Genomic DNA, 27,471 nt, shown 5'->3' with positions numbered 1-27,471 from the left:
AGATTCTCCTGGGCCCATATTCACAACATGTTTCAGAGTAAGAGTGCTGATTGAGGATCAGGTCCTCCCAGTTCTTACAATCTTACAACTGATCCTAGATAAGCACTCCTATGTCCCGAGACGCTTTATGAATACGGGCTTGAGCCCTCTCTTCCAGTTGACTTCCTTTGAGGTCCTCATATTGTCACCTCCCTCATCACTTTACCTGTCCCTTATTGAGGTCATTAATAAGTGGTAGGTAAAATGATACAGTGGGAGCACTGCACTGTGAATGTTTGCAATGGATTCAGTTGTTTAGATATCCTCGTCTTTGTCATCTCCACCATGTCCATGAATATAACATATGAGATACACAACTGTTTTGAATGACTGTTTCTCTTCAACCCACAGTCAGCATTGGCTTGGAGGATGCAGGTGAGTAGATCCTTGGGCTGGGTGATTGTTGATACCTTCTTCCAACTGTCAATCACATGCAGCAGCATACCTTTACTCTCTGCTTCAGCAAGTACAGTAAAATGATGGAATAGCTTTCACTTCACCAAGGCTGGAGGAGAATAAACAAATTGCATTTTCAAGCCTACAAAATGTAAACTTGGCATACCTGCCCTGTACAACTGTTGATTTCGAATGACAAATTGAAAAAGTTTGGTGAGATGTCACAGACAAGGATAAAATGCGAAGCAGTGTGCACGGAGATTTGTTGGTCTTAATGGAAATGCTTTACGGTTGAATTCCACCCAGTCTCTCCTCTTCTGCCCTAGTGAAGGTCACCTGCTTTGGCAAGACATGTCAATCCCTCTGGTTTACACAAACTTCTAGTCATTCTATTTCTATGTAAAGTATACAAGCTTTCACAGTATTTTATCAGGGGCTGGGTTGGCTGGGGAATACTAGACAGGGGCTGCTGGAGGTGTTGACATGTGGCATTGTGTCCAAGTCAGGAAACACTCTCCTTCTCTGCTCCCCACTCTTACAGCCTAAATCCTCGTCACACGACCCTGTGCACTCCTCAGTCCCCCTCTCACGACCTGTGTCCCCAATTACCACCGGATTAATAGGGCTCTCTGACAACAACCGGCATCAGAAGGAGGGAGGGAGGGAGGGCAAAAAGGATGGAAGAGAGCAGAGTGGGTGGTATGTTAAGGAATAGAGTAAAGTGACCAACATGGACAGGAGTCACAGTTGATAACATACAGTATCTTGTGTATGAAACGTGGCTGAATTGCTACCTGTGGAAAGCCAGTGTGAAGGTCTGTGCTCAGGCTAGGACTGAATGGGGGCTGGTGTGTGAGGGAAAAAAATATCTGTGGAGTTCTGTAGGTACTTGCATTCAAACCATAAAAAGGAAAAAAAAAAAAAACAAGGAAGCCGAGATGCAAAAATATATTTACATTTAATTCCCTGCCCGAAATAATACAAAAGGTGACAGTGCAAAGTGCTAAAAAGGCTGAACAAAAACATTTGCCTTTTTTTTCCTTTTTATGGTTTGATTGAGTGCGAGTACCTACTAAACTGAAATGCTGCCTGTGCCTGTCCCTCAACAAATCACAAAATAATCTTCCATTTCAGAAGTGACTCTTGTGCCCAATCCCCAGTCAAGACCCTACCTCTATGAAATTGTGGAGATCTGAGAGGATTTGACAGGTAAAAGCCATATGGTGAAAATTACACCTAGCCTATCAGATGGCGAGGTGGAGCGAATATAAAATGAACATCTAAATTCCACTCAGATCTCACAGGGCTAGGGGTCATTTTGGGGTTGGTTATCTGTCACCTACTGGCATGTCTATCTCTTTTCCCTCTCTTTCATCTTATTCTAGCAGTGAATGTATTTTCAAAGAAACTTTAGGTGGCAGGAGATACCCCTTCACTTGTTTCCTGTTTCGTATTGTTTGATTCTAATATCATTGTTTGGTTCAAATATTAGTATGACGACTGCCATGTCTCTGTTTTTTGTTTTTACTGCAGATGAAGAGGACACAGTTATTGACTCTGATGGGAGGCAGGAGAGGGCAAAAGTGAAGGAGAGAAAGAAAGAGAGGGACAGAAAGAGAAGAAGAAATGTAGCAAGAAGAGCTTCCAGTGCAAGAAAAGAAGGAAAGGAATTGGAGGACAGACCAGAAAGAGAGGAGAGGAGAGGACGAAAAAAGACGGATAAGGAGGGGAAAGGGAAAGGGAAAGGGGGAGAGGATGAGAGGCAGGAAGAAGTAAAGAATGACACGGTTGCTAAAATTCAAAAGGATTTCTGCAATGAAAACAACAGAAATCTGGAGCAAAAAGAGATGGAGGTTGTAGGAGAAGAGGATGGGGATACCGAGGGGAAGAGGAAAAATGGACGCTCAAAAAAAGATGAGAAAAAGGAGGACAATGGAAGCGGAGAGAAAGTTGAGAAGAAACAAAAGAAAAAACGGGTTGAGACAAGGTAAGGTCCTGTGCGTACAATCTTGCATTGCATTTTAAAACATTGTGGCTAACATTTTATATGAGCAAAGGGCTGTGAAGTTTTTTTATTTAACCAGGCAATTCAGTTATGAACAAATTCTTATTTACAATGACAGCCTAACCCGGCCAAACCCTAACGACGCTGGGCCAATTGTGCACCGCCCTATGGGACTCCCAATCATGGCCGGTTGCGATACAGCCTGGAATCGAACCAGGGTCTGTAGTGACACCTCTAGCACTGAGATGCAGTGCCTTAGACCATTGAGCTACTCTGGAGTTATCCATTGCACGTTTATATACAGCTCACAACCCAGCATCACATGTCATCATGACATTCCTTGTGCAAGGTACTAAACTAGGCATGGTTAAATAATCGGCTCATCATGATGCACATTGTTTAAAAAAGTTTCACATTAAATTGCGGATTGCAGATAAGAATCTCTATAATTATCTTTTGCGTGACAAAAATGTTGCCCTCTACCTTCACCAACCTTACAAACAAAAACAAAACGACTTTTCTTGCTGTCTCAGTTCAGAGCATGAGTCATCAGAGGAAGAGGAGGATGAGGAAGAGAAAGAGGGAGAGGAGAAACCAGAGGTCTTGTCTCCCGAGGAGTTGGAGAAGCTGAAGGAGGAAGTGGATGAGAGGAAGAAACTTATCTCAACCCTAAGAGGAAAGCCTTGGCCCATGAGGAAAAAACTGCTAACTCTACGGTGCTGAGATAACCCCAACTCTAAAGCAAATGCATTTCCCCAGCGCCTAAACTATTACCCCTTTCACACTATAATGTCGAGCTGACCCATAAAAATAGAAAGAGGTTACACCTATCTTTGCCATTAGACGCCTCAGTGGGCAGTGCCATTGAGTGCTATCGCCTTTTTTAATGTTGTCCATTTCTTCTACTTCTGTGGATTAATTGGCGGTTAATAAACAAACTGAAAGGGACATCTGGCTTTCTCATCCAATGGACTTTGAGAAAGAGATGAGGAGAGAGGATTCGAGGAGTATGCAATTGAGAAAAGGCCATAGTCTGAACAGGCATAAAGCCTGGTTTAGTAATTTACTGCCACCTGCAATGCTGGGATGGTTGCCCAGGAGTATGATTCATTGGCTGATCTCTCCCGCTGACCTGGATGGAATTGAGTGATCCTTCCTTAACCCATGGAAAGTCTCACCCAGTTGACTAATGTAGAATGGTTAAAGCCTTCCATGGCACTGTCCATGCTAAAACAGGCTTTGTGGCAAGTCCATCCATCTCTACAGTATGTCTCGATTCCGAAACATATTGTGTGATCTCAGATATTTCCCAGTCACATTGTCCTTTCCAGCATGGTCCCTGCAATTATTGTCGATGCATAGCCAGGCCAGCACATTACAGCCCGGCTTTGTTTGGCTCGGCTCAGTAGTGTGAAAAGGGTATTAATGTAGCTGTTGGTATGTAATGGAACCAGGAAACTTGTTTAGCATGTTGGAGGAGCACAGAGTAGCCAGAGCATGGAGTATGGTGCAATATGATTATATTTATTTTACCAGTAACTAATCCTGCCTCATATTTCACAGGGAGTCCCATGAGTTTGTGGAGAAATATGAGGGAGCTCTTGGGAAAGGAAAGAGCAGAAAACTGTATGCATATAAAGTCATGATGTTGAAGGTGAGGACAGTCATCTGTTATAGGTGACAAAGGCATTGATTTGTCGATACTTGGACCAATGTTTTTATGTGTTCTTTATTGTGTCATGTTTATGCTACCAGTTATCTATGATCCTTTACAACACAAGTATAGTCAGCAAGCCTATGTGGGATCTATTCCATGACACTGCTGGTTTTGCTGTTAGAAATGGATGAAGTTTCAGAGGGACTTTGAAAACTTCAAAACTGCTTGCGTTCCATGGGAGATGAAAATCAAAGAGATTGAGAGTAAGTATGTCTCTTACCTCTTGCTTTTGTATCCCTGCAAGGTTTTGTTGGTGCTTCCTGGTTGTCTTTTTTTTCAACCTCGCTGAAAAGGTTAGCACACAGCTAGCTACCTCTGTTCCTTACGCCCTGTTTCTCTAATTTGTGTGTCACTTTTTTGAGGACCCTGGGGCCCTCTTGCCGACCCCCTTGGAGTCCTTGGAAGTCATTCTGTGATCGACTGATTTATGTAATTCTCCTCAGTGTGATGAAACACAGTACCATGACTGTGTTTTTGTGCCTCCTACAGGCCATTTTGGCTCCTCGGTTGCCTCCTACTTCATATTCCTGAGGTGGATGTATGGCATCAACATGATCCTCTTTGGGCTGACGTTTGGCCTGGTCATGGTGCCAGAGGTAGGGGGCCATTTGATCTTCAAATCAGAATTGGGGCCAGAATTTAAGGCCAGCATTTTGTGGCTTCAGTGTAGACATGATATAATTCACATTTCCTCATATACAGTAATTTTATATAAAAATGAAGAATTTGTATTTATTTATAAAGGAGGTCCCACTCACTGAGCAAAAACTGGTTGAATCAACGTTGTTTCCACATCATTTCAATAAAACAATTCAATGAGATGACATTGAATCAATGTAGAAAATTGATTGGATTTGCAAAAAGTAATCAACGTAAGGGAATTTCATATTTTTTTCTCCCAACTTTTCACCTAAATCCAATGACATGTTGACATTTTTGATGTTGATTTCAGGTTGTATTCATGTTAGTTGACAACTCAACCAAATGTAAATCAAAACTTAACATTGAAATGATGTCTTAGTGGGCAGGCTCTAGTAGCATCTCAAGTACCTACAGATGCTTTAACTCTTTATCTCTGTCTAGGCTCTGATGGGCAGACCGTATGGTAGCATGCCCAGAAAGACTGTCCCTAGAGCTGACGAAGCCAACGCCATGGACTTTGCTGTCCTATGGGACTTTGGGGTCATTAATAATTGTTTATTTGTGTAACGTGACCACTGTGTAATGTTACCACTAACATGACTCTTTATGTGTGTGTGCCGCACAGCGCGCATGGTGTTTTTAAAGTTGTCAAGAAGTTGTTAATACTGAATGAAATCTGAATCATGTGTGTGTCCCAGGGCTACGCCCAGTATTCTGTCCTCTTTTATGGCTACTACAACAGCCAGCGCGCCATTGGCTGGCTCAAGTTCCGCATGCCCCTCTCCTACTTCCTGGTTGGCGTGGGAACTGTGGCCTATAGCTATATGGTGGTGATAAGGACGTGAGTACCTGTATGTTTACTGGTCTCTCAGTGGTCCTCAAAGCCCCCCCTCCCCCACACACCAGGGGACTTCGACAAGGTTGTGCAAAAACAGGAAATTAAAATGAGCGTTTTGTATTGGACAATCCAAGTCCTTCTCTGTCTCAGTCCGTTGTATTCCATTTGGTGCCAAATTAAAATGACCCTGGTGTGTGCACTTTCTGCCTATTGTGACAACATTTTTTTTTAAACATTGATCACATTTCCAGTGAGAAACAGATAGAGTCTCAGTCAAGTCAGATGATTTCTGATCATGTTATTGTTTGACGCTTCTTCTATTTATTATGAAATGTGTTAAAGTATGGCCCGGAATGCTAATGAGGATGGGGGCGGAGACAACAACAGCTTCAATTTCAGCTGGAAGATGTTTACCAGCTGGGATTACCTCATCGGCAACCCAGAGACAGCCGACAACAAGTTTGCCTCCATCACCACCAGCTTTAAGGTAAACACATGTTAGTGTAACAACCACAGGTACTAGGATAGGGCAGGGTCAATAGAGACCTAGGGGGATATCATACGAAACAGGGTTGAGGAGTTAGCGAGGTAACTTTGGTCAACTTTGAGTTCAACTCGGGATAACCAGTCATACAAAAGTGGCTCACCTTTTAGCCATGTACATTTCTATGGCAACGAATCCTTCAGAACTAACCGCTCCGGGGCAGGCTAACTCACAACTGACTCCACTTACCCTGAATGAAATGACTGTGCTGCAAGTAGAGGACTAATGAAATGAGATTCCCTCCCTCAGTCCCTCTCGCAAAGATTGTGTCATCATCCCCTTCGTTTGAGGAAGACGACTGATTAAATATTTTTATTATTTTGTGTGTTAAAAATAGTCATGCTAAAATATCACATGACACATTTAGTAATGAAATAATGCACTTTAAAATTCACGCAATGTAACTTTTGTATGACTTAATAAAATACAAATAGTGATAGGCATGGGGAAAAGGTGCTTGTGTATTAATAAACACACCCCAAATGTGGTAGTCTGGCCCTTCCCTGAGTAGATCTAGGATACCCCTCTGAACTGGGTACCGGTATGGACAGGATTATCAAAAATATTGTTTATTTCAAACAACTAAGGTTAAAATAGATTACAAGCTGTATAGGCTGACGGGCTTAAAGTGGCAATCAAAAGGCAGATATAATAATTTCAGTGTAACATGCAATATGCAATTCTCAAGTAGTGTAGCTCAGGTACAGCACATATCAGGATAACAAGTCTAAGCACAGCAAACTTCACACAACGCATCTAGTAAGAGTACATATCAAAAGGGTTGTAAAGACTTTATGTGCTTTATGCAATACATAATCAAGCCCTTGTACAATTACAGTCCCCACAGCTACCAAACACAAGTTGTACTCAGGATATGTAAATCACAGTCCACAGACGCTGAGACGAGATAGTCCGGAGTCCCATTGTGAGGTAGGTATGAGTCCACCGTCTGCGTCTCCCAGTAAGCATCCTCTATTCATTTCAATGTGTTGACAGAAATTGCTTGAGCTGCGCTGATAATTCGAAAGTAGGAATGCCAACCGTCCAATATTCTAGAACACTGCTGCATATGTGTACACGTTTGGTACTCTGATAGACCCTTTACAATGAACACATGTGCAACACAGAGACTGGACAGAAGATTTGTCAACTGGGAATGAATGTCAGTTTGCAGCTACCATAGGTCTGGTGTGGGACTCAGAGACAACAGCAGTTCTATCCTTTTCAGGAAAGGCAGTACCATTTTGTAGAAACAGGTAGATGTGCATTCTCCAGAGCCACTCCTGCAACAAATCAGAGCACACAAGCAATTCATTCAAACGGACCAATAGGAAAGCATACACATTTCACATGACAACTCTGTATACTTTAATAAAGGCACCTCCACCCTGTTATACATTAGTTATGTATGGTAGTGTTTGATTGGTTGTCTCTCTGTGTGTGTGTGTGTGTGTGTGTGTGTGTGTGTGTGTGTGTGTGTGTGTGTGTGTGTGTGTGTGTGTGTGTGTGTGTGTGTGTGTGTGTGTGTGTGTGTGTGTGTGTGCGTGTGCGTGTGCGTCTGTGCATGTGCGTCTGTGCATGTGTGTCTGTGCGTGTGTCTGTGTCTGTGTCTGTGTCTGTGTGTGTGCATGTGTGTCTGTGTGTGTGTCTGTGTCTGTGTGTGTGTGCATGTGTGTCTGTGTGTTCTCTGCCCTTGTGATGCCAACTTCCTAGGAGGCCATTCTGGAGGAACAGGAGAGCAGGAAAGATGACAACATCCACTTGACTCGTTTTCTGCGGGTTCTGGCCAACTTCCTGGTGCTGTGCTGTCTAGCAGGAAGTGGATATCTCATCTACTTTGTGGTGCGTCGCTCCCAGAAGTTTGCTTTAGAGGGACTGGAGAGCCATAGCTGGTGGGAGAGGAATGAGGTACAAGCATGTGTGTGTGTGTGTGTGTGTGTGTGTGTGTGTGTGTGTGTGTGTGTGTGTGTGTGTGTGTGTGTGTGTGTGTGTGTGTGTGTGTGTGTGCGTGTGTGTTTGACTTAGAGGAGGCTGGTGGGAGGAAGTATAGGAGGATGCGCTCATTTTAAAGGCTGGAATGGTATAAATGGAACAGTATCAAACACATCAAAGATATGGAAACGACCTGTTTTACTCTGTTTCATCGATTCCATTCCAGCCATTACAATGAGCCCGTCCTCATATAGCTCCTCCCACCAGCCTTTTCTGATTTACATGTCAGTACCTTGATTATGTGTATTTGTGCGATCTGTATTCTCTTGCGTGTCTGTGTGATTGAGTTTATATTCATTTATTCATAGGTGTAAATAACAGTATACTGTATTGTGTGCGTGTTATTGTCTGTCAGGTGAACATGGTGATGTCCCTCCTGGGGATGTTCTGTCCCATGCTGTTTGATGTGATCAGTGCACTAGAGAACTATCACCCCCGCATTGCACTACAGTGGCAGCTGGGACGCATCTTCGCCCTATTCCTGGGGAACCTTTACACCTTCATCATCGCACTCATGGATGAGATCAACCTCAAAGTAAATCTGGAAGCCTGTGGCTAGTTACACCATGTACCCCCATGAAGGGTTCTACCTAAAACCCCTTTATCTTCTAATGGTTCTACCAAAAACCCTCTAGGGTTCCTTGAACACTTTGTAAAGGGTTTTTAACAATAGGAATACGAATGACCCCAAAACGTATTATTTTCAGATGATTATTTTACACCATTTTATCATCATCTAGTTTTCACTTTTATTAGAACAAGTGTAACCCTCTCATGTTCCTTTGTTTTATTTCCACAAAGGTAACAAATGAGTTACTAGTCTTAACCTGCAGCTGGGTTAAACCTCCGTTTTAAATCTGAGGTTTTCATACGCAAGTATCGACCCACTATTACTGTAGATGGGGAAACAGGCTGATACGACACCTGTCTTTAAATTGAGCACTAAATGTTTTGTTTTTGTTGATTTAAGCGGGAGGAGGAGGAGGTGCTGAAGCTTAATATGACTATATGGGAGGCCAGTCTGTATAACGGGACCCTGGGAGCGAATAGCACAGTTCCTCCCATCACCGTCCACCCTGCCGATATCCCACGAGGACCCTGCTGGGAAACCATGGTGGGACAGGTAATGAATGGTAAAATACTATTTGAATCCAGGTCTGGTAATGATAAATAGCTTTTTGTTTGGGTGAATTGGAAGGGGGGGAATGCATTCATGATTCTTGTGTGTATGTTTAGTATCATTTCTACAGCGTAAATGTACTGTGGTGATGTGTGTATTATTTGCCATTTAATATACTTTGGTAATATGTAGGAATTTGTCCGACTCATTGTGTCGGATACTATGACAACCTACATAACGCTGCTGATTGGTGACTTCTTGCGTGCTGTGCTGGTGCGTTTCCTCAACTACTGCTGGTGTTGGGACTTGGAGGCTGGATTTGTGAGTCTCTGGATTGACCACTTTGCTCTACTCTGTATTTAGGCTTGAAATCTGTTTAAGCCACACTTCAAGTCCATTTTGTCATTGCATTGACTTGCATTGATATTGCTTTTGGGGTAACACTTTACTTGAAGTCTGGTCTGTTGAATGATGTTGAATAAATGTGGGATGAAGGTTGCTATGAATGATACTGAAACACCCATTAAGGTGTCATGACTGGTTTCAGAGACGTGTTATAATTAAGCAATAAGGCCAAAGGGGGTGTGGTATATGGCCGATATTCCACGGCTAAGGGCTGTTCTTACACTCGACACAACGCAGAGTGCCTGGATACAGCCCTTAGCTGTGGTATATTGGCCATATACCACAAACCCCTGAGGTGCCTTATTGCTAAACTGCTGTTATAAACTTAATTAGAACAGTACAAATAAATGTTTTGTCATACTCGTGGTATACGGTCTGATATACCACGGCTTTCAGCCAATCAGCATTCAGGGCTCGTACCAACCAGTTTATAATGCCTTATGATTTGGTCATTGATTTGATGAATTGCACAGACATTGACTATTCTTGTTTTCATTTGTGTAAGCCCTCCTACTCAGAGTTTGATGTCAGTGGAAATGTCCTGGGCCTGATCTTCAACCAAGGCATGATATGGTAGGCGGTTGCTGCTGTAATCTTATTGTGGCACCTTCACGTATGAGAGGTCCTCCGATAGTAAAGTAAGGCTAGGTGTCCCGCTGGTATGTAGAATTAAATGAACAGATACAGGGGCTGATGTACAAAAATAGACAGATATTTATCCGTTTAAAAACAAGGCAAGAGCTTCTCAGCAACAACTTAGGGGCTGCAAATGTGCCTTGCATTTAGGCAACCTGGTCATGCATTTGAAGGCATTATAGGACATTTGACAGCAGTTTTGCCGTGTGACGTTTTGTACAGTCGTGGTCAAAAGTTTTGAGAATTACACAAATATTAATTTCCACAAAGTTTGCTGCTTCAGTGTCTTTAGATATTTTTGTCAGATGTTACTATGGATACTGAAGTATAATTACAAGCATTTCATAAGTGTCAAAGGCTTTTATTGACAATTACATGAAGTTGATGCAAAGAGTCAATATTTGCAGTGTTGACCCTTCTTTTTCAAGACCTCTGCAATCTGCCCTGGCATGCTGTCAATTAACTTCTGGGCCACATCCTGACTGATGGCAGCCCATTCTTGCATAATCAATGCTTGGAGTTTGTCAGAATTTGTGGGTTTTTGTTTGTCCACCCGCCTCTAGAGGATTGACCACAAGTTCTCAATGGGATTAAGGTCTGGGGAGTTTCCTGGCCATGGACCCAAAATATCAAGGTTTTGTTCCCCGAGCCACTTAGTTATCACTATTGCCTTATGGCAAGGTGCTCCATCATGCTGGAAAAGGCATTGTTTGTCACTAAACTGTTCCTGGATGGTTGGGAGAAGTTGCTCTCGGAGGATGTGTTGGTGCCATTCTTTATTCATGGCTGTGTTCTTAGGCAAAATTGTGAGTGAGCCCACTCCCTTGGCTGAGAAGCAACCCCACACATGAATGGTCTCAAGATGCGTTACTGTTGGCATGACACAGGACTGATGGTACTTAGCTGGATGACTGAGTCCCGGACAGAGAAGTGGAGCCGGCCGGCTCTGGTCAGAGCGGACCGTGATCTGACAGTCACAGGGAAACTTCACGGCGGGGGCGTCTGCCTGCTTGTCAGGGACCAGTGGTGTAAATCGATCCTGGTAAGAGAGAGACTCTGTACCTCCAACATTGAACTGCTTTCTGTGTCACTGTGACCTTACTATCTGCCTCGTGAGTTCCCCCAATTGTTTGTTACTGTTGTGAACATTCAACCAAAAGCTAATATAACAAAGGCATCAGAGATTATTTATAATCTGTCACAGAAACTGGAATCCATCTCCCCGAAGCACCCACATTTATTTTAGGGGATTTTAACAACTGTACCTTGCACAAAGTCCTGCGCACATACCACCAGTATGTGAAATGTCACACTAGGAAAAATAGGAGTCTTGATTTGTGCTATGGGACAATAGCAAAGGCGTTCTCTGCCACCACCAGACCTCCCCTGGGGACATCAGACCACAATGTGGTTTACCTCAGGCCAACCTACTGTCGGCTCCTGGAGAGGGAGAAACCCACAGTTAAAACTGTCCAGATCTGGAATGACAACAGAATCACTTGTCTCCAGGGGTGTTTTGACTGTACTATGTGGGAGGTATTTGGTCTCCAGGGGGGTTTTGACTGTACCATGTGGGAGGTATTTGGTCTCCAGGGGAGTTTTGACTGTACTATGTGGGAGGCATTTGGTCTCCAGGGGGGTTTTGACTGTACCATGTGGGAGGTATTTGGTCTCCAGGGGAGTTTTGACTGTACTATGTGGGAGGTATTTGGTCTCCAGGGGGGGTTTGACTGTACTATGTGGGAGGTATTTGGTCTCCAGGGGGGTTTTGACTGTACTATGTGGGAGGTATTTGGTCTCCAGGGGAGTTTTGACTGTACCATGTGGGAGGTATTTGGTCTCCAGGGGTGTTTTGACTGTACTATGTGGGAGGTATTTGGTCTCCAGGGGTGTTTTGACTGTACTATGTGGGAGGTATTTGGTCTCCAGGGGTGTTTTGACTGTACCATGTGGGAGGTATTTGGTCTCCAGGGGTGTTTTGACTGTACCATGTGGGATGTATTTGGTCTCCAGGGGTGTTTTGACTGTACCATGTGGGATGTATTTGGTCTCCAGGGGTGTTTTGACTGTACTATGTGGGAGGTATTTGAGGACAGCAGCTCTGATCTTGATGAACTCACAGATGTTATTTCAGACTATGTAAACTTCTGTCTTGAGTCAGTTGTGCCTACTAAAACCTGTAAAATCTTCCCTAACAATAAGCCTTGGGTATCAAAACATCTGAAATTACTACTTGATAGGAAGTATTGCGGATATACACAATACCAACACAGGCTCTCCTCAGGGATGTGTTTTGTCCCCACTCCTGTACATCTTGTACACTAATAGTTGTACTAGTTCCCATACTGACAGACACCTCGTTATGTTCGCTGATGACACTGCCTTGATCAGCCTGTTGCATGATGACGAGGAACATCATGGCCTGGTCCTAGATGACTTTGTAGAGTGGTGTGAGGAATCACACTTGGTTCTCAATACCAACAAGACCTGTCACGATCGTTGTAATAACATTCAGACCAAAGCACAGCATGATATGGGTTCCACATGTTTATTGAATGAAATGCACAAAAACAATAAAGAATGAACGAAACGTGATGCAAATGAAGTGCTCACAGGCAACTACACATAAACAAGATCCCACAAAACACAGTGGGAAAATGGCTGCCTAAATATGATCCCCAATCAGAGACAACGAAAAACAGCTGCCTCTGATTGGGAACCATACCAGGCCAACATAGAAATAAACAACCTAGATTACCCACCCTAGTCACACCCCGACCTAACCAACATAGATAATAAAAAGGCTCTCTATGGTCAGGACGTGACAAGACCAAAGAGATGTGCATAGACTTCAGGAAGCGTACAACACCTACCTCTGCAACATCTATCAGAGTTCAGAATATAGAAATTGTAGAGGAATACAAATATCTGGATGTCCTTTTGGACAATAAGTTTCAGTGGAGTAAATGTACAGACCTGATCTACAAATAGAGCCAACAGAGACTGTACTTTCTCAAAAAGCTGGGATCTTTTCATGTAAACTGTACTATATTGACTCTGTTTTACAAATCTTTTACTGAGAGTATTTTAACCTTTTGTATTGTTTGTTGGTTTGGCAATGCCACTGTCAGCCAGAGTAATATGTTGAGAAGGATTATTACCACAGCAAGCAAGGTACTTGGAGTCAAACAGTCAGGCCTGGATGAGATCTTTAAGGTCAGGGCCCTCCGTAAGGCTCACAAAATCATTTTAGACCCAAGCCACCCCCTGTACCTGGACTTTGAACTACTCCCCTCAGCAGGAAAAACAGAACTAGACAATCATTTGTGCCAGGTGTGATATCCCTCCTAAATAGCACGGGCTAATGTTCCTTTCGACTCCATAAGGCTAGTCTTTAAAAAAAAAAAGTTTTATTTCTTTATTTATTATAATTATTTTTATATATTTATTTATTGGTATGTAACTGTTATGAAAGTTGTATTGTCAATTTTGTTTTGTATTTAAACGCCACTTTAAATGTGTACATGACACTGCAACAAAATTTCCCCATGGGGACAATAAAGTCAGTAAAGGTAGCGCTCACCTTGTCTTCTCCGGACAAGCTTTTTTCCGGATGCCCCAAACAATCAGAAAGGGGATTCATTAGAGAAAATTACTTTATCCCAGTCCTCAGCAGTTCAATCCCTGTACCTTTTGCAGAATATCAGTCTGTCCCTGATGTTTTTCCTGGAGAGAAGTGGCTTCTTTGCTGCCCTTTTTGACACCAGGCCATCCTCCAAAAGTCTTTGCCTCACTGTGCGTGCAGATGCACTCACACCTGCCTGCTGCCATTCCTGAGCAAGCTCTGTACTGGTGGTGCCCCGATCCCGCAGCTGAATCAACTTTAGGAGACAGTCCTGGCGCTTGCTGGACTTTCTTGGGCGCCCTGAAGCCTTCTTTACAACAATTGAACCGCTCTCCTTGAAGTTGTTGATGATCCGATAAATGGTTGATTTAGGTGCAATCTTACTGGCAGCAATATCCTTGCCTGTGAAGCCCTTTTTGTGCAAAGCAATGATGATGGCACGTGTTTCCTTGCAGGTAACCATGTTTGACAGAGGAAGAACAATGATTCCAAGAACCATCCTCCTTTTGAAGATTCCAGTCTGTTATTCGAACTCAATCAGCATGACAGAGTGATCTCCAGCCTTGTCCTCGTCAACACTCACACCTGTGTTAACGAGAGAATCACTGACATGATGTCAGCTGGTCCTTTTGTGGCAGGGCTGAAATGAAGTGGAAATGTTTTTGGGGGATTCAGTTCATTTGCATGGCAAAGAGGGACTTTGCAATTCATCTGATCACTCTTCAAAACATTCTGGAGTATATGCAAATTGCCATCATACAAACTGAGGCAGCAGACTGTGAAAATTTATATTTGTGTCATTCTTAGAACTTTTGGCCATGACTGTATATTCAAACCAGAGCGCCCCTGGGTGCAATACACGCTTATGCCTTGTGGCTTCTGCGCTCTGCAGTCACATACTCAAAGTCTAAACCCAAACCACAGCTAAATGCAGCACTAACCTTCGTGACAAAAAAATTCAGAATATTCCATTACTGTACTTCGAAGCATGTCAAACGCTGTTTAAAATAAATTTTTATGCTATTTTTCTCGTAAAATAGCAATAATATTCCAACCGGGCGACATTGTTTTCGTTCAAAGGCTGAAAGAAAAACATGGCTACTTCTCGGGGCCGCGCATCTCCTGTCTCTGAACCACCAGCCTGACCACTCACAAACAGCGCTCCTGTACCTAACCCAGAGACAGCAGAGATCTCATTCCACTTTCTGGCGCCTTCAGAGAGCTTATGGGAGCCTTAGAAATTGTCACGTTACAGCAGAGATCCTGTATTTTCGACAGAGATGCCACAGAAGCACAAGAAATGTTCAGAGAGGTAACTTCCTGTATGGAATCTTCTCAGGTTTTGGCCTGCCATATGAGTTATGTTATACTCACAGACACCATTCAAACAGTTTTATAAACTTTAGAGTGTTTTCTATCCAAATCCACCAATTATATGCATATTCTCGTTTCTGGAAAAGAGTAGTAACCAGTTTAAATCGGGTACGTTTTTTATCCGGCCGTGAAAATACTGCCCCCTACCCTAGAGAGGTTAAAGGGTCCTAAAATTCACAATCAAATAGCTAAATGATCCTTGGTATGACCATCTTAAAACAACTCCATATGTTTAGTAGAACCCCCCCCCCCAAGGATTAACTCCCTCCTTTCTCTCTCTGCTAGGATGGGTGCGTTCTATGCCCCCTGCCTGCCTGCTCTGAACGTGCTGAGACTGCATGTGTCAATGTACCTGCAGTGCTGGGCCGTCATGTGCTGTAATGTTCCCCAGGAGAGGGTGTTCAAGGCCTCAGGCTCCAACAACTTCTACATGGCTATGCTACTGGTCATCCTCTTCCTCTCAACGCTGCCCGCCATCTACACAATAGTCACTATCCCCCCCTCCTTCGACTGTGGCCCCTTCAGGTAACAGAAAAACACCTGCATTCTGTATATGACAAGACATGCATGTAAACACACACACACACACACACACACACACACACACACACACACACACACACACACACACACACACACACACACACACACACACACACACACACACACACACACACACACACACACACTCCAGTTGTTTGTTGTGTGATGACAGTTTCTCATCTCTGATTGCTCCACCACAGTGGGAAGAGCCGCATGTTTGATGTGATCCAGGAGACGCTGGAATCTGATTTCCCTGCCTGGTTTGGGAAGGTGTTCAGCTACGCCTCCAACCCTGGCCTGGTGCTGCCTTTCCTACTGCTGATGGTGTGAGTAGTCAGGGCTAATGATCCACAAGGCAGTCCCCAGGCTATATACAAGATAACGATGTAAAATAAAAGATTTGGTATTTGTCCCCCCCCCCCACAGTTTGGCCATTTATTACTTGCAGTCTACATCCAAAAGCTACAAGCAAGCCAACCTGGAGTTAAAGAAGAAACTTCAAACCGTAAGTCATACCGTCAATAAGGTTCTGACTCTGATACAGTATCTTTTATATTCCCTGTGTGGTACTTGCACTGACATAGTCTGTCCACCAGAGAGCAGCAATTGCCAGAGTATATAATTTCTCTAAACGGATCAAATCTACACACTCACTTGTCAATAACAAGGGTCCCACAGCCTTCCTGCGTGCAGCTGAGGTTACATTATCTGACGGACAGCCCATTTTGCTGCGATTTCAATAAACATTTCAAAATGTTATAGGGAAGTGCCAGATATTTAGAATATGAGAGTATATTTAAGCTACAATATTACAAATATCACAAACATAAGCAGGAGGCAGAGAGGCCAGTCATATATTTTTTCAGGTGGGGAATTAGAGGCAGTTATGGATCCACATCCACACTGCTTAAACTCGACATTCCGTGATCCCTGTAATCTCGATCAGAAAGTTTGGGGCCATTCCTGTATAGTAGCTGCTTCTTTACTTCCAGCAAAATGAAGAGAACAAGAAGAAGACTAAAATGGCAGCACTGAAAGCTGCCATGGATTTAGAGGAGGCTCAAAACGCTCGGTCAGAAGCACCGCGGCAACAGAGAAACAACAACGCCTCTCAGCAATCGTATAGGGGTGAGAAGAATACTGTGACAGGACATTTAGTTAGCAGTTTTGTTTTTGTTTAGAATCTGAAAATTTGATTCACACCAAGTTATGTCATCATACCTCTCCTCTCCCCTTGTCCCTTTCTAAGAAGATAGAGAAAAGAAGGGTGGGGAACACAGAGCACATCAAGGAAAGAGCGACCATCAAATTCCCCCTTCTGCCACCAGCCCCCCGGCCCCGAGGGGCCACAGAATCCCTGGGCCCCTACCAGGTAACCAGCGGCAACCAGCACCCAGTGTTAAGAGGGTTCCAAACTCCCAGAGACACTGAGTATGACTGCTGTCACAGATGTGGAAATGGCAAGCACTTTATAGACCGACACACACCATCCTGAATATACAAACATCACTCTGATTTCAGAGGCAGACTGAAAGTAAAAGACTGCTGAAGTGACTTTAACACCAGAGGTATCATGACTGGTAATAGTTGATTCCTTATTACCAGGTTGTACATTACAGTTCTAATGGACCTTTATTCAAACAGTGTTATGTGAATTGTGACTGTAAAAATGTAACTTTTTGAATTGGTGGTAGATTCATTTATACTTTCTAATTTCTTATTAATTTGTACTAACTATTCTGCGCACCAAGCAACATAAAATGTATTTGGCATTGACAGGACCTGATGAGTTCATACATAATATCCTGTGTTATTACATTGTCCAGTTTTAGACCTTACATTGTGGAGAGTTATTAAAGCACTAAACCAGGGTTTCCCAAACTCTGTCCTTGGAACCCCCGAGGGTGCACATCTTGGTTTTTGCCTTAGCACTACACAGGTGATCCAAATGATCAATTAATCATCAAGCTTTAATAATTTGAATCAGCTGTGTAGTGTTAGGGCAGAAAACTAAACGTGCACTCCTTGGGGTCCACAGGACTGAGTTTGGGAAAACCTGCACTAAACACTGAAAGAAAATCAATTCAGGGAATGTTCTTGGTTGGCCAGCAGTTTAGAAGTTGTCTGTGAGCAGATTATAGGAATAATTCCCCCTCTGCCAATTCTGATTTTAACTGCAGGGTTACATATCATTCAATGTATGTCACTTTGTACATTTATATTCAAAACAGGATACAATGATCAACTTGAAATGCTGACTGTTTTCAGTGACTTGGTAATTAGAGAAAGCTCCCATCAACCAAACCTATTAAGGAAACAAGGACACAATTCCCACAAATTGAAACATTGGACATGCACCGCAGTTAACTTTACCAAAGGTCCTTGGCCTGAACAAGTATCTCTGTAGTAATCTAAGTTTCACGTACTGTAATTTCCGGACTATTAAACGCACCTGAATATAAGCCGCACCCACTGAATTAAAAAAAATATATTATTTTGAACATAAATAAGCCGCATATGTCTATAAGCCGCAGGTGCCTACCGGTACATTGAAACAAATGAACTTTACACAGGCTTTAACGAAACACGCCTTGTAACAAAAATAAATAGGCTTTAACGAAACACGGCTTGTAACAAAAATAAAAAATTAGCATTAAGCTTTAGTTGTCTTTTTGCACTGAGTCAATTCCTCACGCTGCTGTTTCCAACGTCTTATCATCGACTCAGTAAGACCAAGCTCCCGTGCAGCAGCTCTATTTCCTTTTCCAACAGCCAGATCAATCACCTTCAACTTGACAGCTGCATTATATGCATTTCTCCGTGTCTTTGCCATGATGAGGGTGACAAAATGACTACCGTAATCAGAATGATGGGAAGTTTGAGAGCGCTCGATTGAATCTAAACAGTAAACAAAAAAGTTGTTTGACCTTAACCCGTTCGGCAATTTCATTGGTCTAATGAAAGCTTCATGCCGCCAAAAAACTGAGCACGTCACAGAATGTGTATTTTTGGATAAAAAAATATTTAAAGCGGGAAAATTCCATATATTAGCCGCGTCATCGTTTAAGCCGCGGGGTTCAAAGCCTGGGAAAAAAGTTGCGGCTTATAGTCCGGAATTTACGGTACTCATTGAGTGTCCCTGTGCTCAGATCCACATATTGAGTGTCCCAATATCATTAACTCTGGTGCACTGATTGGACACTGGTTTTTATCTGTTAATCATCCTGTCATTCTTCCTCTGAGATCTGGGGTAATATAGCTACCAACATCTTATTACTGTAGCTTGCATGGCTTTATAAACCTTAATTTGAAGGTGTTGATCTTCATCCCAAACAGTCAAACACAAACTTATTGTGCATTGCTTCTCTGAAATGTTTTAGTATCCGAGTCAACATCCCCAACTCAACCAATTCAAAGGAACCATGAGAAAGCAATCCTATAATGCCATTAACATTTATTCATTCCAGAACTGGCGCATAGTACAATCCATTAACATTGCAAATGCTCATGTTCAATTCATAGACAGTTATCATTAAGTATTCATTTGAGTTATTTGAGATCTTAAGAAACCGCAAGGCCCTTATGCTTTTTCCACACAAACGTTTAAATGATTGGTGGTCCGGTTGGTTTCTTTAAAGAAACATTTATCTTTAGTCACAACAGAAGACACAAGCGTGGTTCAAGCATTTCTTGAGCTCATTCGCAAGGTTAGTATAGTATATTCTGGTTCATCCAAAGGCACAGTTACCTTACCCCCAATATGGGTAATCAGCTACCATTGCATTGTGCCCGCTGTCTCAATCCAACCTTGCTCTGTTTGGCTACCTCCCAGTCTCCCGCCATGTTTGTACAATGGGCAGGATATCTGAACCGTGACCGCATGGTTCTCGATTACCGGATATCTCAATGTTATAGTACAATCACCGGTAATGAAGGGCAGAGTGAAACGTCAGAGCATCACAGGCACTGATTTCTCTCTCCCACCTGGCCTCCTGTCTACTTTATTTTCTTGTCCAATTAGACATCAGAAGTTGTGTGCAGAATTTCATACATTCTCAACAGGTCCATGACTCAACAAGTCTATAAACAGTAGTTAAGAACTTTTAGTAAATGGAACCATGATCCCCAGATCAACTGGTCCAGGAAAACATGTTGAACAGGAATCACCCTGCATCCAATTGCTGGCTTGCCTTTGAAGTTAGCCGGGTCAGCCCTGGTCGGTCCCTGGATGGGATAACAGATGTTACTGGAAGTGGTGTTGGAGGTCCCGTAGGGGGAACTCGTCCCTCTGGTCTAAGGAGATCCCAATGCCTCAGGGTAGTGAAGGGGACATTGCCCTTCATAGGGTGCCGTCTTTCAGATGGGACGTTAAAATGGGTGTCCTGACTCTCTGTGGTCAATCAAGATCCCATGGCACTTATCGTAAGAGTAGGGGTGTTAACCCCATGGTCCTGGCTAAATTCCCAATCTGCTGCTCATACCATCATGGCCACCTAATCATCCCCAGACCTGCTAACTACTGCTCCAATAAGGGTTAAGGGGGTAATTGTTAAGGGGGTAATTAGAATACCTAGGTGTCTGGTTAGACTGTAAGCTCTCCTTCCAGACTCACATCAAACATCTCCAATCCAAAGTTAAATCTAGAATCGGCTTCCTATTTCGCAACAAAGCATCCTTCACTCCTGCTGCCAAACATACCCTCGTAAAACTGACCATACTACCGATCCTCGACTTCGGCGATGTCATTTACAAAATAGCCTCCAATACCCAACTCAATAAACTGGATGCAGTCTATCACATTGCCATCTGTTTTGTCACCAAAGCCCCATATACTACCCACCACTGCGACCTGTACGCTCTCGTTGGCTGGCCCTCGCTTCATACTCGTCGCCAAACCCACTGGCTCCAGGTCATCTACAAGACCCTGCTAGGTAAAGTCCCCCCTTATCTCTGCTCACTGGTCACCATAGCAGCACCCACCTGTAGCACGCGCTCCAGCAGGTATATCTCTCTGGTCACCTCCAAAGCCAATTCCTCCTTTGGCCGTCTCTCCTTCCAGTTCTCTGCTGCCAATGACTGGAACGAACTACAAAAATCTCTGAAACTGGAAACACTTATCTCCCTCACTAGCTTTAAGCACCATCTGTCAGAGCAGCTCACAGATCACTGCACCTGTACATAGCCCATCTATAATTTAGCCCAAACAACTACTCTTCCCCTACTGTATTTATTTATTTATTTCTTTGCATCCCATAATTTCTATTTCTACTTTGCACTTTCTTCCACTACAAATCTACCATTCCAGTGTTTTACTTGCTATATTGTATTTACTTTGCCACCATGGCCTTTTTTGCCTTTACCTCCCTTATCTCACCTCATTTGCTCACATTTTATATATACTTATTTTTCTACTGTATTATTGACTGTATCTTTGTTTTACTCCATGTGTAACTCTGTTGTTGTATGTGTTGAACTGCTTTACTTTATCTTGGCCAGGTCGCAATTGTAAACGAGAACTTGTTCTCAACTTGCCTACCTGGTTAAATAAAGGTGAAATAAACAACATTTAAAAAATGATAACAAGCCTACCTATGCAAGGTTTTTTACACCACTTATAGAGACCACTTAATCCTAAGATTTCAATAAACACTGGCAAACACCTTACTTAATTTCGCACTCATCATCATCATCCTCCTCCTCCTTACTTGATAGATACTGTCCTTACAGGGCCCTAACCAGGGTTTGAGTTTTAGTCAGGTCCGGAAGTGTCCCCAGCCATTATCACCTTGGCTGCTGTAGGTTCATTCACCTCAGTCCATCTATAAACACTTAGCCTATTAGCTACACAATTGTGATGTTATACTCCTGAAAGGGGGGAAATATGAGAAATGATTCACTGACACGTACAGTAGACATTTTTAGAACTGTATTGTTTGCATGTTGATTGCATTTTAATGTGGGCCTATAGGGAAGATAGGCCATATGGAGATGTTCATATGGAAACGTAATTTCTTCCCCAAACTTTTTTCATAAGATAAGTACAGATTTTCTCAGGGGATGCTACATGGGCCCCAAGTTTGGGAACCACTGTACTAACCTCTTTCTCTCTCTCTGGCTCCTCTGCTTCCCCCTGCATGCATAGCAGCCTGCCTCAGCCTCATCAACACTGAGTGCTACAGCACTGTCTGCCTCAGTAACCTACTCTCTGTAAAGCAAAGTTATTATACTGAACAAAAATATAGATGCAACATGCAACAATTTCAACGATTTTACTGAGTTACTGTTCATATAAGGAAATCAGTCAATTGAAATAAATGTGTTAGGCCCTAATCTATGGATTTCACATGACTGGGCAGGGGTGCAGCCATGGGTGGGCTTTGGAGGGCATAGGCCCACCCACTGGGGAGCCAGGCCTAGCCAATCAGCATGAGTTTTCCCCCACAAAATGTCTTTATTACAGGCAGACATACTCCTAATCATGCTGTTTAATCAGCTTCTTGATATGCCACACCTGTCAGGTGGATAGATTATCTTGGCAGAGGAGAAATGCTCACTAACAGGGATGTAAACAAATTTGTGCACAACATGGAAAATGACTGGGATTTTTTATTTCAGCTCATGAAACATGGGACTAACATTATATTTTTTGTTCAGTGTATGAGAACTTAGTAGTGTATTTTTTGCTCCTGCTCCGTTTAAAGTTGGCTTCATTCTTCATCCTTCTAGCTTCAACCTTCTAGACAGAGCCCTTGAACTTTACTGCAATGGAAGTCTCTGCCGGCAGCTAGCCACCTGACTGACAAATTATCTATAAGTGACTATTTCCCAGTTGTGCATTCATTCTCCGAGTCGGTTTTTGTTTGTTTGGGTAATGTCTGTAGACACACTGTCAGCAGCATCTCTAGCTGCCTTTTTGAACCAACTACGAGCTGGGGTAGTTTGTTTCACGTAGGCCCTCGGCCTGAGCCGCGAGCGGTCGGAGTTAGCTGTTTGAGAGTGAATGTACTTCTAAAAAGGCAAATCCGGGAGGAAAATTCAAACATAACTAACAAACCATTGTTCATGATTCAACTGGTTCACAAAGAGGCAAACGCGATTAGAACTCAGTCAGATCAAGATTCTAAGTATTCTGATCATTGATCAACCTATGAGCAGTATTTAGATTTTGACCAGTAATTTATTTCCTTTATTGTGTCCTATGTAGTTACTTAAGGACAGTGCGATTTTAGCATGTCAATCTTGGTAGGGGAAACTCCCCCCAATTTTTTTTACGCATACCAGTAAAGCCACAACACAACACTAAACAATACATTAATTGTACTATAACGGTGCCAAATGGTGCCCACAAACTGTTAGGGCCTACATAAAGCTGTCCCAACTGCAGAGCTTTCTTTTCAGCACTATGTAGTGAATCCTTATCACTGCTACACCTGGCTATCAGCGGAGCCTTGTCTGGCAGTGAAACAGTTCATTCAGCCTCATTTACTGCCTTTTAAAAAAACATAGCTGATATGGCTGATTTTCTTAAACAAATGTAGTTTCTACTGACAATTGAGATGTACAAACTCTGGCAGAAGGTGACGACAAGTGGATAAGAGGCAATCTGTAATTTGGATTAAGAGATTAATGAGCGAGCTGGGACGGACAAAGTCAATATAACTATTTGTTCAGCATTTTTGAAATATACAGCGACAGAATTCAGAACATGGGCCGTTCTTACAGTATTCTCCCTGTACACCAAGTCAGAACCGTAGGATAAATATAGGGGGCATATATGCAGACAATGAAAGCTCTTACAATATTTGATGATGACATTTCTCTAAAACAGGCTATAGGCTAGATGTACACCAGGCTAAATTATGAGGGGTAAGGAACCAAATTATTAGGGTGATGCACATGTGCTACTAACAGCTTACTAAACAAAATACACTTAGTTGTAATGAACACGAGGGGAGACAAAGAGCTGGTTTCAAGCGCAGGGCGCAGCAGGTGTTTATTGCAAAAGACCACTGGAGGAGGCAGGTAGCTGGGTCCAGGGGCAGGCAGAAGATCCTACACAGGGGGTCCAAAAGGGCAACAGTACAGGCAGGGAAAAGGCTAGTAACGTAGTCTGGGAGATCAGGCAATAGGTAGATAACAGGAAATCCGATAGGCTAAAGTACAGGCAGGGAATAGGCAAAAGGCATCGTTAGTGAGGCAGGCAAAAACGATCATACACGGGAGGAGTCAATCACGAGGAAAACAGAGCTCAGAAAGACGTGTGTCACAAAACAACCAATTCCTCACAGTGATGGGGTGCAAAGAACTGAACTAAATAGTGTGTGATAATGACATACAGGTGTGTGAACAGGTGATTAGAATTCAGGTGATTGCGATCTGGAGAGTGAGCTGCGTTCAGGGGATCTAGGTGTTTGAGAGTGTGAGCTGGAAGCAGACATTACATTAATATTACTTTCTTAACTACAGTATACATATCTCCCTTGCATATTACATCATTTATGCAGCAGCTTTGCTGTCCTCTTTTGATCTTAAAGGGCTCACTGTATGGTTTGTACTGTTCCTCTACAGTGGCGCGTCTCGACAGGAACTTGAGAAGGGCAGAGGATGGGAGAAGAAGAGTTACCCAGAGAAGGAGGGATACAGCGGGGCTTAGGTTTCAGCATCATGCCCTATTAATTCCCACATAATCACAGGAAGAGTGGCATTAGCTGCTTTCGCTACATGTCTCCGGTTGCCATGCATTATTCACCAGGTCATCCCTGACATGTCACCATAAGCACACAAGCTATTCTTATTAACAGTGAAGGATAAAGCTTAATGCACGAGTGCATTGTGTATTCGTTGTTTAGTTTCAATTTTTAATTTCAAGTTTTTTTGTCGTATGTATGGGGTACGCATGGTGTACATCATTCAACGAAATGCTTACTTGCAGGTTCATTCTTGACAGTGCAACAACAATAATAAATAATAAAATATAAGAATATGAACATAAAGTAAATGGTTCAGTAGAATAGAATAAACATTTTAGCATAAGTATAATACAGCAAGGCACCATTTATAGTCCAATATATACACGTGTATTGGGGGATGGGGCAAGTGTATAAATTGAGCAGTATAACAACAGTCTGGTAGCAGCAGTTGTTATGTGTGTGTAGCATGAATGTATCTACTGTGTGTGTGTGTGTGTGTGTGTGTGTGTGTGTGTGGGGGGGGGGCATGAGTGAGTGAATGTGTGCTAAGGTGTGGGGAATCAGTGCAGGTGGTCAGTCCAGTTCAAGTGTTCAGCAGTCTGATGGCTTGTAGACAGAGACTGACTCTGAACCTGTTGGTATCAGACCTCATGCTCTGATACGTCTGGCCGACGGTAAGTGAGAGAACAGCTCGTGGCTGGGGTGTGTGGGGTCCATGATGATGCTGCCTGCCTTCCTCAGGCACCGTTTCGAGTAGATGTTCTGAATGGACTTATTGGCATCAAGAGTAGAAATGCATTTATAGACATGTTACGCTAATCTTACAATGGCATGAACTAGTTCTGTCCAAGATGTCCAAGATGTATCACTAATGGTTATGTTGCAACCCTCATTCTTTTCAGCCCAATTCTATCTTCACTTTAGCGATATTACCATGTCAAGAGCCCGTGATAGTATTTGTACAGCACGATCATGTCATAGAGGCTGCTTGTTGTTTCACTTTCCCCTCAAGCTTACAGTACTTAAGAGTTCATTGAATTTTAATGAGAACTGTCCTTTATTTCAGCATTTGTGCTCTGGTTTCGAATTTCAGGGTCAGAGTTACGTACAGTACATGATGGAATATATTGGTGTGAGTTTTCCAACTGTTGGTCAAAACTAATTATCGCTGCAAAACAGGTGACTAATGATTGTAATGCACCCATGAAAGCATTCAGTTGGAATATGTGTGTGTGTGTGTGTGTGTGTGTGTGTGTGTGTGTGTGTGTGTGTGTGTGTGTGTGTGTGTGTGTGTGTGTGTGTGTGTGTGTGTGTGTGTGTGTGTGTGTGTGTGCATGTGTACTTTATGTGTGTCAACACGCATGCTGTAAGTCATATCAACTGATGTTTTCTTTTTATTGACATCCCTTTTGTACCCCTTTATTGTCCCTTTAGATTTTGTCTTTCTCCTTCAGGTTTAAAGATTATCATCTCTTGGGCAATATCATTGGTGGTTGTCAGGGAAACAGCCAGTCAAGTAGCCCAAACACAGGTGTAACTGTCGGAGTATGTGAGTGCCTGCACAGGTGTGATGGCTATCTGCTTAGCTGTGGTCTCCATGGCCTGAGAGGTAGAGAGCAGGCTGACCCAAAGAAGATAGTAAGAGGACAACACTCAACCAAAATGCCTTCTCAGAAGAAAAATGACATTGCAATTAAAATGGAAGATGGTGGGTTGGATTTATTCTGTTCCTTTTTCTTATTTTGGATTTCTCTTGAATACTGAAGAATATTCAGTTCTTCACTTTCTTTGAGGTGTTTGTGGTAAATATAGAAGTAGTACATAGATGTACTACTAGATGTTCTATAACATGTAACAGAATCCATTCTGTTAAACCATAAAGGAACAGTAAGATTATGGGATTTTTGTTGGTTGAAAGACAAAATACAACATTTGTGGATATTCTGAATGACTGTGGTGTTGCATCACAACGTATTTTTATTTTATAGTGGGAATTGAAATCGATGGAGAGTTAGACAGTGGGAGTGAGGGTAAGTCAGAAGATGGAGAAAGTGTTTGATGTGTGTTTATGTGAGTTTGCTTACTTCCTGCAAGTGGGTGTATGTACAGTCAAGCTCACTTCGATTGATTGTTGATATTTAAAAATATATTATTTTGAAAAATATGACATTCCAAAGGGGAAACACACCTCGTCAAAATTATGACATTTAGTTGTCAGAATTATGGAACAAACATCAAAAAAGGAAGAGGGAGGCTACCAACCTGCCTGATTTATATGTTTGTTTTATTGTTCAGGTTTGAATGCAATCTACGGATCTATGAAGCCTTAGTCTGTCTGTTAATATTTGTGTGAGATATATACGTGAGTGTGTGTGTATCAGATGAGTCCAGGTGGAGGGACAGAAACAGGAAAGCCAAAGCCTCTCCACGAGCCGGGGGACGGAACGGCAAACCGGCCACCACTGAGGACGAAGAGGAAGAGGAGGATCAGGGCGAGGCACCGAGGAAGAGGGCTCGTAAGAAGAAAGCCAGTGCCCAGGACAGCGAGGAAGAGGAGGAGGAAGACGACAGAAGCGTCAAGCGGAAGGGCACAAAGGCTGCGGGCATAAAGAAAAAGGCAGTCAAGGAGGAGAGTGAGGAGGAGGAGGAGGAGGAGGAACGAGGGAAGAAAAAGAAAGGCGGAAAAGTGACTAGCAAGAAGCAGAAAGACGAGCAGAACAAGGAAAAGAAGGGTGATGCCAAAGGCAAAGGAGGGAAGGACAAAGGGAATGGGAAAGACAAGAAAAAGAAGAATGGAAAGTACAGCAGGTGCAGTATCCTTTGAGAGGGCCATCTCTCTCACATATCTCCACACTCCACGCACCCTCATGTATGAGGGAGGACTCTGACCGACTCTGTTGGTATA

The 27,471-nt window shown here is 42.9% G+C and overlaps 2 protein-coding genes across 2 annotated transcripts in view; both read left to right on the top strand.

The window, feature by feature from the left end:
- The first annotated feature begins 27 nt into the window (after positions 1–27).
- On the top strand, positions 28–24,529 carry tmc1 (transmembrane channel-like 1). The gene is made up of 21 exons (XM_045704218.1): positions 28–37; positions 391–414; positions 1,969–2,422; positions 2,974–3,156; positions 4,004–4,094; positions 4,279–4,360; positions 4,647–4,753; positions 5,241–5,339; positions 5,498–5,640; positions 5,980–6,124; positions 7,895–8,089; positions 8,529–8,708; positions 9,144–9,296; positions 9,486–9,614; positions 10,204–10,271; positions 15,619–15,858; positions 16,077–16,202; positions 16,303–16,381; positions 16,869–17,018; positions 17,126–17,248; positions 24,461–24,529. Exons 1-21 carry the CDS (start codon positions 28–30, stop codon positions 24,527–24,529), a joined length of 2,850 nt encoding a protein of 949 aa, XP_045560174.1.
- Positions 24,530–26,608: 2,079 nt separating this feature from the next.
- LOC106580227 (transmembrane channel-like protein 2-B) overlaps positions 26,609–27,471 on the top strand; it is a 33,673-nt gene continuing 32,810 nt past the window's right edge. Inside the window, exons 1-2 of the mRNA XM_014161052.2 lie at positions 26,609–26,636; positions 26,948–27,365. Of these exons, the coding sequence (XP_014016527.1) occupies positions 26,609–26,636; positions 26,948–27,365 (446 nt within the window). The remainder of the gene's footprint in view (positions 26,637–26,947; positions 27,366–27,471) is intronic.

This window comes from Salmo salar, chromosome ssa20 (assembly GCF_905237065.1).
Source record: "Salmo salar chromosome ssa20, Ssal_v3.1, whole genome shotgun sequence".
NCBI classification, from domain to species: Eukaryota; Metazoa; Chordata; class Actinopteri; order Salmoniformes; family Salmonidae; genus Salmo; species Salmo salar.
The sequence above is the reverse complement of the archived record's forward strand: the minus strand, read 5'-3'. Positions and strand labels throughout refer to the sequence as shown.